Source organism: Alligator mississippiensis, chromosome 2 (assembly GCF_030867095.1).
Source record: "Alligator mississippiensis isolate rAllMis1 chromosome 2, rAllMis1, whole genome shotgun sequence".
NCBI classification, from domain to species: domain Eukaryota; kingdom Metazoa; phylum Chordata; order Crocodylia; family Alligatoridae; genus Alligator; species Alligator mississippiensis.
Window position 1 is genome coordinate 146471632 of NC_081825.1, and position 16802 is coordinate 146488433.

General features: G+C 41.7%; 1 protein-coding gene across 7 annotated transcripts in view; it reads right to left on the reverse strand.

Moving 5' to 3' along the window:
- Window positions 1-8236: 8236 nt before the first annotated feature.
- LIN54 (lin-54 DREAM MuvB core complex component) overlaps window positions 8237-16802 on the reverse strand; it is a 72660-nt gene continuing 64094 nt past the window's right edge. For all 7 annotated transcript variants that reach the window (XM_059722236.1, XM_019483940.2, XM_059722235.1 and 4 more), the window contains 4 exons: window positions 15723-15825; window positions 14971-15108; window positions 12253-12455; window positions 8237-10710 (listed from right to left, as the gene is read on the reverse strand). In XM_059722236.1, coding sequence (XP_059578219.1) covers window positions 10509-10710; window positions 12253-12455; window positions 14971-15108; window positions 15723-15825 — 646 coding nt within the window. In that variant the 3' untranslated portion in view covers window positions 8237-10508. The remainder of the gene's footprint in view (window positions 10711-12252; window positions 12456-14970; window positions 15109-15722; window positions 15826-16802) is intronic.

Below are 16802 nucleotides of genomic sequence, written 5' to 3' on the forward strand. Positions count from 1 at the left end.
TGCATCCAATCCTGAGAGGTGCTGCATGTTTTCTAGTTCAGTTGACTTGAATGGGGGTCTGGGTGCACCTCACCTGGTAGGAGCAAACCCAGTAATGGCATCATGAAAGAAACATCCCAACAGGAATTGGTTTTAAGAACAGAAAACCCAAGAACTATGTACACACTTTAAGATAAGAGTGTGTACAATGATAAAAAGCAAAGATTTTGATTGGGGACCTCAGATTGTTTACACACTTTAACTCTCCTGGTATACTTGTCAAGTAGATGGGGAGGAGATATAATGGCTGTTTCACATGCCCCTGAAACAATCACCTTTCAGGGAAGTGCATAGTAATGTTACAAAATGGCATAAGACAGGACACAGCAAATCCCACACCCACTTTAAAGTCTTGGAGAAGCCTAAGCAAAACCTGATTGCTCCAGCTAGAAGTCAGTTGAGCACCAAAATGAAGTTTCTCTCCTTTCTTGCCTAAAACGCCCCCAGAAGTCTAATAATTACAGTAGTTCAGTCCCACCCACTAGAGATTATCAATGAGCATACGTTTAACATTATGCTTCACCTTTGATTGCAGTATCAATTCCAAAGACAGCCAGCTCTGGAATTACTAGCTTCACTGCCAGTGAGGTGGTGTCATATGCAAGTAGTAGCCCAGCCAAGCCAGATGAATCTTGGATAGGGTAAGGGGCAGAGGACAGGGCAGACTGGCTACAGGCCAAATATTAAGAAGGGCCTGAATTCAGATGGTGTTATAGAACAAGAATGGAGGAGCCCAAGGTTGCATGCTCCTGACTTTTTATGCACATTACTGAAAAAATGCAATCCCACAGTGTAATCCTGTTTGCCAATTCAAGAACTCCTTTGCATGCCTCTATCACCTATCACACATGAATGAGGCTCCTAGACTAAAAATCATGTGCTATAAAAGACAGTTACTGTTGGAATGAAGCTGTACATTTTCTTCCCTTCCTCAAAGCAAGGAGCTATCTTGCAGCATTTCTAGAGCTCAGTTGAAGCCCCTTTCCCTTGTGTAATGTTAACAGTGCTGTAGAAGTTCAAAGCAGTAACATACCAGGGGGAGGCAACCAGCAACCCATGGACTAGATTTAGCCCACAAAGAGGTTGAATCCAAGCAGCATAAAGCTGTGCTGAGCTGCCTGTGCCCTCTACAGCACTGTTCTCTGTAGCCCTCCCTGCTGTTTTCATGCCTGCTCTCGCCCTTGCTTCCAAAAGAACAGGTATTTTTAGTGATGGTAAGCTTAGGCTGCTTGAGTTCTCTGAATGAGGAGGAGATTTATGGCTATGGCCAGCAGCAGGGAGCCAGGTGGAAAGCTTGGGAGATGCGGGGGAAGGAGGCAGTGGAAAGGTTGCCAACCTCTGATCTAAGGGATGTATTTCGTAGCAGTGTTGGTCTGAGACAAAAAGAAATGCAAAACTCTAGAATTCTTGGTTCAAAAAGATGCCTTTTATTAGGCCAACTAAGAAATTGCAAAAAAGTGATCCTTTTCTGCAAGCTTTCGGGCACGCACACCTTTTGTCAGGCTCAGGGATAATTAAAAATGGTAAAAAGTCCCCATAGGTAGAAAATACACATTTTGCAGAGGAAGCTGAAGGTGGAAGTCTGTTCCTCTGGGCCCACAAGAACATCTTTGTGAGTTGCTTTTTGATGTTCAGATAAGGCAGGATTTCTTCCCTGGTGGTGGCAATCCCTGCTGTACACATTTTTGGAATATTCTTATCCTTCCATAAATCAATGCTAGGTGGCAGTACTAAGGCAACTAAAATGCTACTTTTCTCTTGCAATCCACAGGTGGCATCTACTGCACCTTCTTCTACTGAAGTGGCTCTCAACCTTTTTAGATTCAAGGACCCCTCAGAAAATGCCAGCTCTTAAGAGTTTTCATGCATTATTCACTATAGAAAAAAATACAGCAATGTTTCTGTTGCCAAGAACCCAAAAAGACCACCACAGGTCAGAATATATAGATTTTTATTTGAAATTGTTGGGTCCATCTTGAGAGTCATGTTTGTACATCTAACAGTGCTAACATTATGTAGCAACCTGAAGAGATCTCAAGGCACCCCCAGGTGCCACAGAACCCTGGTTGAAAAAAAAAAAAAAAAATCACTGCTCTACTGTGATGGGCATCTAGGTGTGGTTGCAGTCCAATTACTTCCCTTATGTGCTATTCAGTAGGACCTTATTTTCCTACAGCTAACCCATTGTGTGATTTATTCCTCAGAACAGGTCACAAAGCAGCCTATTGTACACCAGTTTCCACAAAAAAAGTAACCACCACTATTTACTGATTCAAAATACACTGCCAGCAGGCAGAGTACTTGAGTAGGCTTCCAGGACTTCAGGTGCAGATGATTTCTGTTGCAGGGAAGCTCTCCTTGATACAATACTTTGCATTAGATAATAAAAGCCTTGTTGAACTGCTACTTAGTTGCATCCCCTTGCCAAGTAGGGTGATAGTCATATTTGCTATCAGGTTATGTTCTTGCTGCATATCTAGATAGCAGAGTATCTGCTATAATAATCTACCCCATTTCTCAAGGCAGGGATGAAGTTGAGCTTACTGGATCTACAGCAAGGATAGCATCAGTTTTTTCTTGTAAACTTTGTCCAAAACGTTTGCATGCACTACTATAATAAATGCATGGAGCTGTGTGTTAAGCAGTAGCAGCACAGACTTCAAACAGCTTGCAGGGCATTTTTCAACTGGAAGTAAACAAGCATTGTTTCAATTAAAACTCGGACCAAACATCTGCTCAAAAAAAAAAAAAAAATCACATAGGCCACAAATATTCAAAAGCAGGATAAAGTGACAACATGCAAGAACAAGGCTGCAAGAAACGAGATTATGCTGCTTTACTAGAGAACGTTGTTTCCTTTCTCCATTCAAGACTGCCTTTTGAAGAATGATTTGCTGATTTCTGGCCAATCTTTAATGATCAAATAGCCTAGCTATGTGCCATTACAAACATCCCCCGGTTGCCTTATGTCCATTTCTTGAAACTCAGCAGGACAATAAGGCTCCAGCAGAAGGCTGCTAGTGCCATTGCTCCCCCATGGGGCAAATTCAGCTCAGGGGAGCCTGCACAAAGCCCCATCCTTAAGTTTTTTATGTACAAGGGAAGTTATGCACCTCTGTTGTGCATGGAATTAACTTTTATCTATGAAGCTGTTCTAGTCAGTAATGGCCACTGAACAGAACAGGAGACAGTTCCCACTTACTCAAGGTGACAGACCAGGAGTCAATCAGTTGTACTTCTGGCTGTTTCCCTCTTTAAAATGGAGGTAAGCAATAGTCTCCTGTGCAAACAGCTTTGCACTCGCCAGAGGGAAACTACCGCATTGGAACTTGTCATCTTCCACCAATGAAAACAGAGCAAAATGTTGTTGGAAGGCAAGTGCCTTGAACAATGATTTGATTAAAGTAGAACCTGAACATTAGTTTTTAACAGTGGAAACTAAGCAGATGTCACTCACTTGTGAGAAATCCACATCTGTTTTGTTTTCTACTCTCTAATATGTTTCAGTAGCAGAAATTACCAGCTCTCACTGGAACCATCAACCTCTCTCCTAAAGCATCATTTCTCAACCTGTGGGTTGCAAGGATATATGAAAGGGTCGTGAGCAAACTTTAAAAATAGATTCTCCTTTAAAGGAGGAAAATGTAGGAAATGGTGTTTTTTCCCTTACAAGCTGTCACAGTTCCAGCCTATGAGAGGCTGCTTGTCCCCCCCCCCCCCCCCCCCCCCGCCAACACACACACATATGGGGTGGGACTGGCCATTGATGATAACAAATGGGTCCTGGTACAAAGAAGGTTGAGAACCACTGTCTTAGTAGCTCCAGAAGACCACAAGACACTGACCCTGGAGACAGCTTGTTACTTTACACTATCCTCCTGTCCCTGCTTCAAAATGGACTTCATTAGGAATGCTTCATATCAGGGGTATCAAACTCATCTGACTGTGCCAGAGGCACTGGTGTGTCTCTGTGCGCAGCACCCACTTCAGACCAGGCCTGCATGCTGGACCTGGCACACAGAGCTGGTGCGTGGACCTGATCTAAACCAGCCCTGGATCCCACACACCAGTGGCATAATTGAGTGAAACAAGTAATATAAAAAAAACCCAAACTAAAAAAAGTGTTCTATCAAGATACCAAAATCACTGTAGAATTAAATATATCCATTGAAACAGAAGTAATGTTGGCAAGCCAGCCAATTGACTGCCTATTATTTGATCAAAGTATAGGTGGCAGTCTAACCTTTTATATTGCATCATAGTGTAATTTGTTAGGAATAGTAGAAGTGAAGGGTCCTTGGCTCTCAGTCCTGCAGGAGTCAGGAAGAGGTACTCCCCATCCTGCTCTTCTCTCAAACTCTTCCAGCTGTCTTCCCCCCACCCCTTTAGTCACACAGAGCTCCAGGAGCTGCTCTGTGCTTAGGGAAGAACCAAAACCAGCAGCATAGACAAGTTTCTCCTATGGTCATCTGCTGTGATGACCGGCATCTCCAAATGCAAAAAGCTTCAAGAGCTGGCCTGCTGTTTACTTAGCATAACTACACTTAAAAAAATTACTTTTGTCTTTTATAGCTGTTCCATGGATTTTATTTGTTTAATTTTCATTTTTTTTAATTTTATTTTTTTTTTTAATTGTTCAAGCTGACCCTGGGGTCTCAGGATAAAAGCCAAGGAAATGAAATACTGATCAGTCTTGCATATTGTTCACATTTACACTTGCCTAACAGTAGTGGTTATAAACATTCATTATAATGTTTTAATAGAATAATTTCATTGTTTCACTATAACAGGTCACTTTTTTGTAGTTAGCATAATGATGATAAAACATCTCTCTCTCCACTGTTCTAATAAAATTAATGCTTAAACTAGTTGACCATGATTTGACAATACCAATTGATCAAATGCCCAGGTCTGAACAGAAAACCGGACATATCTTGTACTTCAGCTTATCTTGAACATATTCATGCACTTCCTTGGTCCAATCCTGAATCTGTGAACTCTCTTCCTCACCATGTTCCCATTGAATTAACAGGCCTAAAACCAACTCTTCAAGTTCCACCCAAACCCTCTTTCCCATTCTCCTGACACTGCTCTTTCACTCAGATTTATTGTCCAGTTACCTTTGATCTTTCTCCTCCCACTACTGAGTGGGTTCAGACTATACCCAAATCCTGCTGCCGCTTCTCCTTCAGGTCTATATTGTAAACCCTTTCTTTAATAGGTTAGTGCTTGCCCAGACCCTGTTACCTCTTGACTAATGACAGTCTTCTTGCCACCCCAACAATCCCCTTCATCCAGTCCATACAAAAATTCAGCTGCCAGTCATCCTGACCATGCCATTCTTCCTTTGAATTCTTCTACTGCCTTCCACCACACCAAGGTCATTTCTTCATCTCATCTTGCAGACCAAGTACCACAACCATCTCTTTACTTACTCACTCTGCCTTGAAGCATGTTGCTCCTGAACTCTGTTGTTTCACCAGTGCTTCCATACCTCAGTTTGTCTGCTTCTCCCAGATGGCTTGATGCTCTCTCACATCTCTGCTCATGATTAGGTCAATCAAACTGAGCGGCTCCTCAAGGTCATTGTGCTCTTCCTGAAGATCCACCCAACATGCCTACAGGAAGCTTGCTAATCATGGCAAAAGAAACAGGAGATAATCCATAAAACTAGAATTGTTTTTTTTTTTTAAGGCTACTTATATGCCAGCTGCTTTCCCCGTCCTTTGATCGTTACATCTTTTAAGGCATGGACTGTATCTTGTATAATTTTAGAGCATTTAATGTAATTCAGTCTCTGCCAGAGACAACTGTAACACTTTGACACTTCAGCTGCCTCTGCTGAGAGCAAATTAAGATGCTCATGGCAGGCTCATGTTAAGTTACGGGACCAGAACAGTTCGAGCTGATAAGGCCATTCACAGGTGAGGTTGTAAGTAGGACAAATGATGTCACGCTGGTCCTAAGTCTGGTAATTTTCCATACAACACCCTTAAGTATAAAGGATAGAGTGCAGTGTGCATGTTTTGGGGATGAGTGCACCATCCAAAGAGCTGTGTGCACCAGCCCTTTAAAAGGTCTCTGAGTGAGGGGCTTGGTGTGTGCGTGCGCATGTGTCTGTGTGTGAGGTGGCAAGGGTATGCTTGTGGAAGAGGCTGTATAGGAATGCATGAGGGCCTTGTAAGGATTGATAGAGACAGTGATTGAGGAGACCGAGAGAGGGTGGTAGCTGGTACAGATCCTCCACAGAATCTGGGTCCTCTGCAAGGAGGAAGGATCCCTGGAGCAGCCAGAGACCACTCCTCAGCACACAGCTATACTCAGTCAGAGGTGGACTCCCTAACATTTTCCTATCAGGTGCTTAAGGGCTTTGGTAGTGGCTTCCTGAGTATTTGGTGAGTACTTACCCCCCCCACCATACCTCGGGAAGAGAGATACTGTTGAGGGCTATCCTTCCTGTCATATACCCTTATAAAAGACCAGTGACCTGTAATAGGGTAAGGTAAGCCCTGGCACTGGGTCTGAAGAGGCAGACAGAGCCAACTATGGCAGTGGTCCAATAAATATGGCTTGTGATTGCTGTCCCTTTGTTCTGGTTATAGGTTTTATAGTATTTATACTCTGTGTTAATTGTTACTGTTGTCCTGTATAAAATATATATTAACAAAATAGTGACTGTTCTGTGTTTCTTTAATAGTTTCATTTGTGTACCACAAGTCATCCTCTTAGTGATTTTGAATTAAACTAGTGACAGATACAGACAGAGCCAAGACCCACCTTACCTTTCGGGGAGAAATCTGAGGAGAAGCAGTTATTTAGGCCAGCAAAATTTGGTTAAAAAGTGTTATTTTCCCCCCAACACCTTTTGGTCTAGTTCCCAAATATATTTAGTGACTCCTCCTAATCCAGAAGGATTAGGTCATATCCATTCACTGCCTGCTTAGTACTGACAACCTTTACTTAACAATGGAAGAGTAGACATATGCTATCCCCTGCCTGAAACATGTCCATAGGGTTGGAGCCACTGGCTCCAGGCCAAGGGTAGGCAACCCATGGGTGCCAGAGTGTGGCACATGAAGGTCTTTTGCTTGGCAGACAGTGGGGAAGGGGCCAAGGCTGCACTGACACAACAAGGATCTGGGCCCCCTCACGGCTCCCCCTCTGTCCAGCCTTGGCATGCCAGCATCTTAGAAGTTGAGGTTACAAGTGTTTTTGGCACTCCATCCAAAAACATTGCCAACCTCTGCTCTTGGCAGTAACATCCATCCTCCATTTCCTTGAGCACCAATTTCATACCAATGTGAAAAACTATAGAAAAAGCCCTAAATGAAACAGCCAGCAAAAAAAAGAGAACACAAAAATCCCAAAATAGAAATAATTTTACTTCGTAGCAAGCAGCAGCTACTTTAATTCTAATGAACTTCCAGTTCTTATGCAGTAAACCTTGTAAGACATTGCAAAGAACTTCCTCCTCAAGAAAGATAAAAAAAAAGCCAAGTCCCAACTAATCAAAGGCTACCAAAGCTGAAGCTGAACGTTTTGCACTTGATTTTGCAGATGTATCTCTGGGGATAGACTCTTCCTGCCTGTGTGAAGTTCACCTAAATCCACTAGAGTCTTAGATGGGCAAGTGAGTCTGCCTATGTAGGTGTATTTGCTAGATCAGGGTCTAATGTTTCTCCAGGTACTGCAAGTACAAAAAATGGCATTTCATGCATGAGAGAAGAAAGTTGATTTGTTATGTTAGCTTGGCAGAACATAGGGCTGGGTAGCACCTTAGAGACTCAGAGCAGCGTGAGTTTTTGTAGACAACAGCCTACTTCTTCAGATGCTACGAGTGCTGTTGCCTACAAAAGGTTCATGCTTCTCTGAACCAGTTAGTCATACAAGACAGGTAACAATACAGCAGTGCCTGTTTGGGCCCAATTACCTACTCTTGCAGGTATACATTTTGGCCCATTTCCAGATTATTTAAGCAACAGCTTAAATCCATCTCAGACACACACGACTTTTGGAACGTTTTGAAGTCTGACTGATTTCCATCACATGCTTTGAGCGAAGCGAGAGGTCTGCAGAATCCAGAGTCTTAATGGCAGCTGCTTTGATGAGAATCTGACCTCTGATTAACAACTCAGGTATCCGACTAAACTATAGGGAGTTCATATCAGCTCTAAAGTAAGAGTGCAAAAATAACATATACAGAATAGTATAAATGTTTATTTTTCTTTGCGATTTGTCTGACTGCTCTGTTTTTACAATATAGAAAAAAGTGTGTTCTTTGAATAGGTCTAGTAAATATAAATTTAAAATTTTTCTACTTTGATGCAAACAGACCTAGAAAATGAACCCCTGGCTCACCCCAAATTTTGTTTAAAATTACTGGATGAACTTGACTGTAAATTGTGTTCCACAGTTTGATGCAAATGGCTAATGAAGTACAAAAAGCATTTGTGTGCCCTGGGGATGGGGGGAAGAAGGAAGGAAAATTCAAGCTTAACATTTTAACATTGAGAAAGCTTGTTCAAAACAAACAGAACTAAAAGCATTTGATTGCACCTTCAAAACCTTTACAAGCAAACTATTCTCAAGCAATGCCATCATACATCATCTACAACTGTAATCCAAGTTTCACAAGCATTTTCTGCACATTATATATAAATACATCACAAAAGGTGCAATTTAGAATAAAATGGATTATGTACAAAATTAACATAAATTTAGTTCTGGGCAAAAGAAGGCATATTGCAATCTGTTTGAAAAATAACTTGATTAGGTATTATTTTTTTTCACTTACACTAATTTACATTTATACAAATTTTACTGGACATACTATATTGATACACTAGAAGTAAGCCGAATGTCTGTACTATCTACATTTAAAGTTACTGCACTGACATTTATAAATCCAAGACCTAATTGTTAAAAAAATTGTACTTTTTAAATGAATGATGGATTCCCTTTTCAGATGTGTGTATTTGCTACCCATACACACATGGAAAAGTATGTTATATATATATATATACATACACATATATATATATATATACACATACATATACATATATACATATACACACACACACACACACATATACATACACACACACACACACAGTGATACATGGAGAGAATAAAAAAAATCCCTTTTGGAAAAAGAGTAGCAATCATTCTGATAGACAGAATTAAGATGTTTAACAAAAATGCCTGTGAATTTAAACATGGTTGTTTTGTTTCCATTAATGTTAGAGCTTAACAAGTTCAGCTTGATAATGTGCTACATTATCAAAACAAGTGACAAGATCATTTGAAACAAATGCTGGAGAAAGTTCCCACTCTGGAACATTTCTATACACAGTTATATTTGGTGTCCTCCATTCCCAAGGCGTAAACATGTCCATTTTTGATGGTGGCCTTAATTCTGCACCCATGTACTTGTATGTCCTGATTCAAATGGTAGTCATCTAAATAGCACTTAAAAAAAACAAGCCAGTATGACAGGAAGATTAGAAAAGCAATATCAAAAAAAGATCAACTCTACATGGAACCTGGTCTCACAAGTGTTCTCAGAATAAAACTGATGCAGGTAGTTTTAAATCTCCGTCATGAACTGTGATAACTTTGTCTTATCCTAGTGGATACACATGATCTCACTTCCTATCATTAAAAATATACTTCCAGATTGATTCTGGAAAGTCTGAAACATTGTAAACTCTCCTCAGATTCAGTGAAAGGTTCACCAAGTAAAGAACTCACAAGGTCAAGCTCCATGATACCAGCTGGATGGGTAGCACTGCACATGGCTCTTTTCAAACACAAAAGATTTGGTTATAAACACCCTTAATATACCCTTTGCTTGAAAAACCATGCCTTGCCCTTCTGGCCCACTTCAGCCAGGGTCTTCAATACAGACCCAATAAGAAACATTTTAAAGTACTCCTGATGTGTGTTCACTGTCTGAATGCTTAATGATACAGAAGTGCTTCAAGCCCTTGCTGAATTTGGTTCTCAATGCAGATTTCTTACCTTTCTCCTGAAGAGGTGCTACTATCTCTGAATTTAACTCTTCCTTGAATATACTGATACCTGTCCTTTAGGTCTGCTGCCATACATGTCTGCTTTCTGACAGTGTCTATCCCCCCACCCACCATATGAACAAAGTTATGTAACTCTATACATTGTAAATAATATATTATAATAATTTATATATACTCTTTAGGCAATTATATGAGAGAGAGCAAGAGAGAGAATTTACCTTTACGTATTGTCATAAGTAGAAGATGATTTAACTAAGATTTAAAAGACTCTATTCCGTGTTATAAAAGATTTTTTTTCAGTATTATGCAAGTTAATTTAAAACAAGCACCAAATTAAAATGAAATATTATTAATAAATTCTCTGCTGTGAATCAAAGTGTCCCTGTGCCTTAAGTGTTCTATTCAGTCCAATTTATCATGGCTCCTGTGCAAGAGTCAGCAGTTCATAGCACAAGGGTCACTTTTGGACTTTCCTGCAGAGTTAATTACTTTCATCAAACAACGTCCAAATTCCTCCAGTATCATGCGCTCTGCTGCTGTCTTTGACTTGCCCATCTTCTCAGCCTGCTCAGCCTGGGCAAGAAGGCAATCACATGTCACATCAGCCACCTCCTTGGTTACAAATGTAAAAGGCAGTCTGAAACAAATACAGAAACACCAGAACTGTTATCTATAATATTGCTACAAAACATGAACTCTGAGAAACTTTCTGAAGCACAGAAGACAAGGGAAACCTACTGGCTATTCTCTGCAGTAACCACAATACTTACTAATATTGTAAAACAGGGATTATTACGCTTATCTCCATTTTCTCCTGTGAAGATCCATGCAGCCTAACAGCTAACTTTAAGGCTACGCCCTTACAAACAGAGTGAGCAAGAGGCAAGCACACGTTCCAAACTTTCAGTCACTGATGATTTGAGCAGGATGAATCAGCCCCTACAGCTTCTGGGACACATCTGAGATTGCCTCAAGTTGGAAGTGCTGAACAAGTCCCAGCTAATAGACAAGCAAGGAGAGAACGCCTTGACTGACAGCTTCATGGTTGCCTCCAACTCTGTACACTTCAAGAAAGATTACAGAATGACCACACACAGAATTTTCCACATCTTTTTGGTCATAGACAAAAACTGTAAATGAAGTAATTGAATTTAGTGCAAGTTCATCTATTCTTATAGTACAATATGAAAAACTACATTAAGACAAGGTTCAAAGTTGAATGATTAAACACTCAAAAAAGTGTGGCAAATTCTAGGTAGCATATGTAACTAATTCTGCCCCTCCATGGACACACATTTTGATACAGTTTGCCATGGCACAGTTGCATATTCTCTCAAATCCCACCAAACATTTTCCCTATGACTTTTGATGCATCTTGTACTTTTTTTTTTAAGTTCCATTTTCCTTACTCTAAGTGTGGTGACAGAAGTTAACAGCTAAAAACTTTCAAGTGTCTTTGAAAGATTTCAAAGAGCCAGCTGTACCCACACACTTGCCCTTTGGAGCATTTTACTTTGCTACTTGTGCATGGACACAGGAGCTGGGGCTGGGCTGCACCCCTACCCTTCCCCCTCTCCTCCTGCCCACCAGACCCCTGCTGCTATCAGGCCTTACAGCCCCAGTTCTCCCTGTCCCCGTCTCTGAAAGGGAGAGGAGAGGTTTGGGGGATATTCAGGAGGAGGGAACCTGTTTCAAAAGTTACTTCTGCTTGTACCCTAAATTCATTGCCATAATGCCCAATACTTCTGTATTGACTTACTTTGTAAGTAAGGCAGCTTGTGTGGTATATATTTAGTAGAAAGATTTATATGACATGGCTTTTGATCTCAGAGCTCTGAGATATATCCATGAGATAAAGAACTTTATCTATGAAAGTAATTTAACTGCAAACTTAGGCAGCTTATTTCTGCTCAGACTTCTTCAGCTATTACTCAGGGTTGAGTATATGCAGTACCTAGCACCAAGGGGCACCAATCACAATTGAAGTCTCTGGTTGCTACAGCAATACAATATTAAACAGTATTAGCAATAAAGAAGTAGTGAAGACAAAGGTCAAAGGCTGCCATAATTTTAGCTTACTACGATCCAGCCTAGCAGGACAGCAAGCCAGTCACGTGTGAAAACAATGCTGAAACCAGATTAAAAAAAAACCAAAACAAAAAACAACACATTAACTTACCTCCCCCCTCCACTGCTGAGTGCTGGTGTTGGCCTTGTAAGCAGATCGGAAATTTGTGAGGATAACTTTGTCTTTGCAGCTGTCTGTTGCTGGACTCTGACTTCTGCTGCATCTGCTAAGTGCATCAATGTCTTTCGCTCTGGACTTTCTTCAAAGTTTTTACAGCCAATGCATTTACATATTGAGGAACACATGATCTTTGCCTGGAAGGAAAGGGTAGTTCACCTAACATGTTACTTTATATCCCATTGCTGGCTCAAACTTAGTATGCGCTAAGAGAGAGACGCACCAAAATGAAAGGTGTTTACAATGCACATTTTACAGTGTAAATGTCAACTATTCTGCAACTATGAAACATAACTGTGTAAACCACATTAACTAAGTACAATTACATCCTCATTTAGGGCAAAAATCAAATGAGAATGAGGCCCAAGTTTTCTGGGGTTTTTTGTTTGTTTGTTTGTTTTTTTTAAATGTGAGCCATTGAAACAAACTCCCGCATGAAGCAGTAGATTTTCCCCTCTCAAAACCTTCAAATTAAGAGTGTTTCAGATTCGAGACACTCCTCCATAACTTATCTGAATTTAGAGGCACCCTAGCTGAGAACCACTGTTGTACTGACTCAGTTTACCTTGATCATCATCAACCAGGGTGCTGCCACTACCACTGTCAGGTGAAATATCAGGGAGTGGCTGTGGCAGAAGCAGGTCTTCCTGCTTGCATTAGGTTTATCCGATAAGCTGAGACAACACAACAGAGGCACACAGGGCAGTTTCACCTTGCAGTGGCAGTACCAAGTTGAGAGCCACTGAAGTAAGCTGAGGCAGCAACAGTTGTGGTTCTCAATCAGGGTGCCACTAAACCAAACAGGGATAGCCAGCACGGGTTTGTTGCGGGTAGGTCTTGCTTGACCAATCTCATTTCCTTTTACGACCAGTGACCTGTCACCTGGATAAGGGAGAAGAGAGTGATGTCATATATCTTGACTTCGAAAAAGCCTTCGATCTGGTATCCCATGATCACCTCTTGGCAAAACTGGCCAGTTGTGGCCTTGGGTCCACCATGATCTGCTGGCTGGGAAATTGGCTCCGTGGTCAGACCCAGAGGGTAGTATTTGATGGAAATCAATCATCATGGTGCCCTGTGACCAGTGGGGTTCAAGGCTCTGTCCTTGGACCCATATTGTTCAACATTTCATTAATGATGTGGACATTAGAGTCAAAAGCGGACTGGCCAAGTTTGCTGATGACACCAAACTTTGGGGCAAAGCATCCACACCAGAAGACAGGGGGGCAATCCAGGCTGACCTGAATGGGCTCAGCAAATGGGTGGATGAGAACCTGATGGTGTTTAAAAACGCAAGGTTCTCCACCTTGGGAGGAAAAACCTGCAGTAAACTTTATAGGCTCGGCAGTGCTATGCTGGCTAGCACTACGAAAGAAAGAGACTTGGGGGTCATCACTGACCACAAGATGAACGTGAGCCTGCAATGCGATGCTGCGGCTAGTAAAGCGACCAAAATGCTGGCTTGCATCCATATGCTTCTCAAGCAAATCCCAGGACGTCATTCTCCCATTGTACTTGGCCTTGGTGAGGCCGCAGCTGGAGTACTGCGTCCAGTTTTGGGCTCCACAATTCAAAAAGGATATGGAGAAGCTTGAGACCGTCCAGAGAAGAGCCACGCGCATGATCAGAGGTCAGGAAAACAGACCTTACAATGACAGGCTGAGAGCCATGGGGCTCTTTAGCCTGGAAAAGCGCAGGCTCAGGGGTGATCTGATGGCCCTGATGGTTTATCAGGGGTGACCACCAGTATCTGGGGGAACGTTTGTTCACCAGAGCACCCCAAGGGATGACAAGGTCAAACGGTTATAAACTCCTGCAAGACCATTTCAGGCTGGACATAAGGAAGAATCTCTTTACTGTCCAAGCCCCCAAGGCCTGGAACAGCCTGCCATTGGAGATGGTTCAAGCACCTACATTGAACACCTTCAAGAGTAAGTTGGATGCTTATCTTGCTGGGATCCTATGACCCCAGCTGACTTCCTGCCCTTCAGAAGATCATTGAGTCCAGCCCCCCCCACCCAAAGGTCCTTTCCAGCCCTAATGTCTATGAAATCTATGAAACTGAAAGTTATGGAAGCATTCCTTGAATCTAAAAAGGTTGAAAACCACTGACCTACACGAAGGTATCAAGGACATGACAAAAAACCAATTTCTGCAGAAGACATTACTTCAGACAGTCTGAATTTACCTTTTAATATAGAGTCATAATCGCTATCTATTCAGATATATACAGGGCTACAAGCAAAGCAATCAATTTCCAGGATAGGCTGCTATGTCCATGAACAGAACTGCAAGGCAAGGTTACGCTCCAATTATTTAAGGAGATTCACTTGCTATGCTCCAAAGAAACACTTGAGCACGTTAACAATATCTAATATTTTGTTAGAAGATACAACTGTGAAGGATCAAATGTAAGTTTTACCATGTGTAGTAAAAGCCAAAGTAGTTCTTATGCTAGATACTAGGTACCAGACAAGTTTTTGGAAAATAAACAGTCTAAAAACATGAAATTAGTCAAATTATTGAAACAATATTTGACCAGCTCTAGTGGTCGTAGTCGACTAAAAAGCTCTGAAAGAGAGACGATGGAATGGGGATGAGTTGCATTTTAAAAGATGAAAACTCAATTTAAGTCACGGAAATACATCTTACCTCATAGCATTCACAATAATTTTTGAGACATCCCGAACGTTTGCAGTTACAACCTTTGCTATGCCGTCTGTCTGATTCCCCTTCCTTTCCTTTTCCTATTTTGGGCTTAAAGGCTTCAGGATTTCTGTCAAGGCAGGCCTGAAAACGTAGATGCCAAAGAAGAATCAAACATATGGTACAGGATACAGAGGCATTAGGGCTGTGCAAAGCTTTGGTAGCTAATTTGATTCGGGGAAATTCGGCCCATATTCGGAAACTGAATCTCCAAATCTGAATTGAATCAGGAGACCAAAGTATATCAAATCGATTCAGAAATGCTTCAGAAAAAGAGATTCAGCCGATTCAGAGATTTGGCCGTGAACTAATGTGGATCCCCACTGCCTCGCTAAGCAGGGGGGCTCTGCCACGAGTGCCCAGAGGCCCCAATCGCCAATCCAAATCACTGAATCTCTCCAAATTAGCACCAAATTGATTCAGGACAGTGATCTGAATTGAATCACCGTCCTCCGAATCAGAATTGAATACTTCCACACTCGCACAGGCCTACAAAGCATCAAGACAGCAACTACAGCCAAAAAATTCCTCGGGAAAATTCAAGACTTGGTTCTCCTGAGCCCCAAGAGACATAGGTTACTACTTTCATCCTAACAATGGAGGAGGGTAAACAAGAGGTCAGCTGTCCAATTTCAGTTGCAGTGATGAGTACAGTAAACTAAGTTTTGCTGACTTTAAAGGAGAAAAGACAAGCTCACCTTTATAGCTTTTTGCCTATCGTTTTCATGTTCCAGGTTGTTATAACAATTTGTACAGTTGCAGTTATTGCAGAATTCACCATTTGCAAAACAATCACAATACCTGAAATAAGAAATCCAGGAAGTATTTAAAAACCATGGCCAAAGGTATCATACTAGCATTATTCTGCCAGCAGTAGCAGCACAAAACACTTGTATTCTAGTAGCACTATTACCCAATTAACCTTGACCAATAACCAGGGTTTCACAGACTTTGTGAAAGTGAGTCTAAAGAAGGGATTTGAAGGAGGATAAAATACTGACATGTGAATCACGTCTTGTGTGTGACACTCTGAGAATGAAGAACAAAAAGTTGCCTCTGTGAGAAGCAAGTTGTGTAGCCGAGTTATTTTTTATTACTCCCATTACTGTAATGTTTGAGCATCTGACCATCTTTACTTTACCTCCCAACTTTGTGAAGCAGAGAAGTACTAATTTCCCTCATCCTTAAAATGGAAATCTGGACAAAGACAGACTAAGGAATAGGCTTTTTAAAACATGCAGCTAGGTACTCAGTGGACTATTTATGCTTGCCACTTCTAGCTGAACTCAAAAAGTATTAGGAACCCAACCTGTTTAGGTGCTTCTGAAAATCCTACTAGATACTTATCTGTATCTTCAGGAGCCTAAATACTGCTGAATAACTGGCTTAGTGACTTGCCCTGGGTCATATGGGAAGTCTGTGGCAGAACAGGAACTGCCTCTGCAGGTCCAAACTAGTACCTTATCCACTGGATTACTGTGAACTAGTCCAATTGCTTCTAATTAGTTTTAGTACGCTGTATGAACTGATGGATTGTTTAGGCCAGGCATGCTCAACCCCCAGCCCATGGGCCAGATCCAGTCCATGAGGTTCCCCACAGGTCCAGACATTTGGTGGAAAGCAAGCTGGCTGCCAAATTTCCAGACCCACGAGGAGCCCCAGGCCATGCACGCTGGGTGGGGCACCAGATCCTGGCACTCAGGACCAGGTGGGGGCAGCACTGGGCCCCAGCACCACAATCCCAATGCATGGCATATGGGGAGTTGCTACCTGGCCCC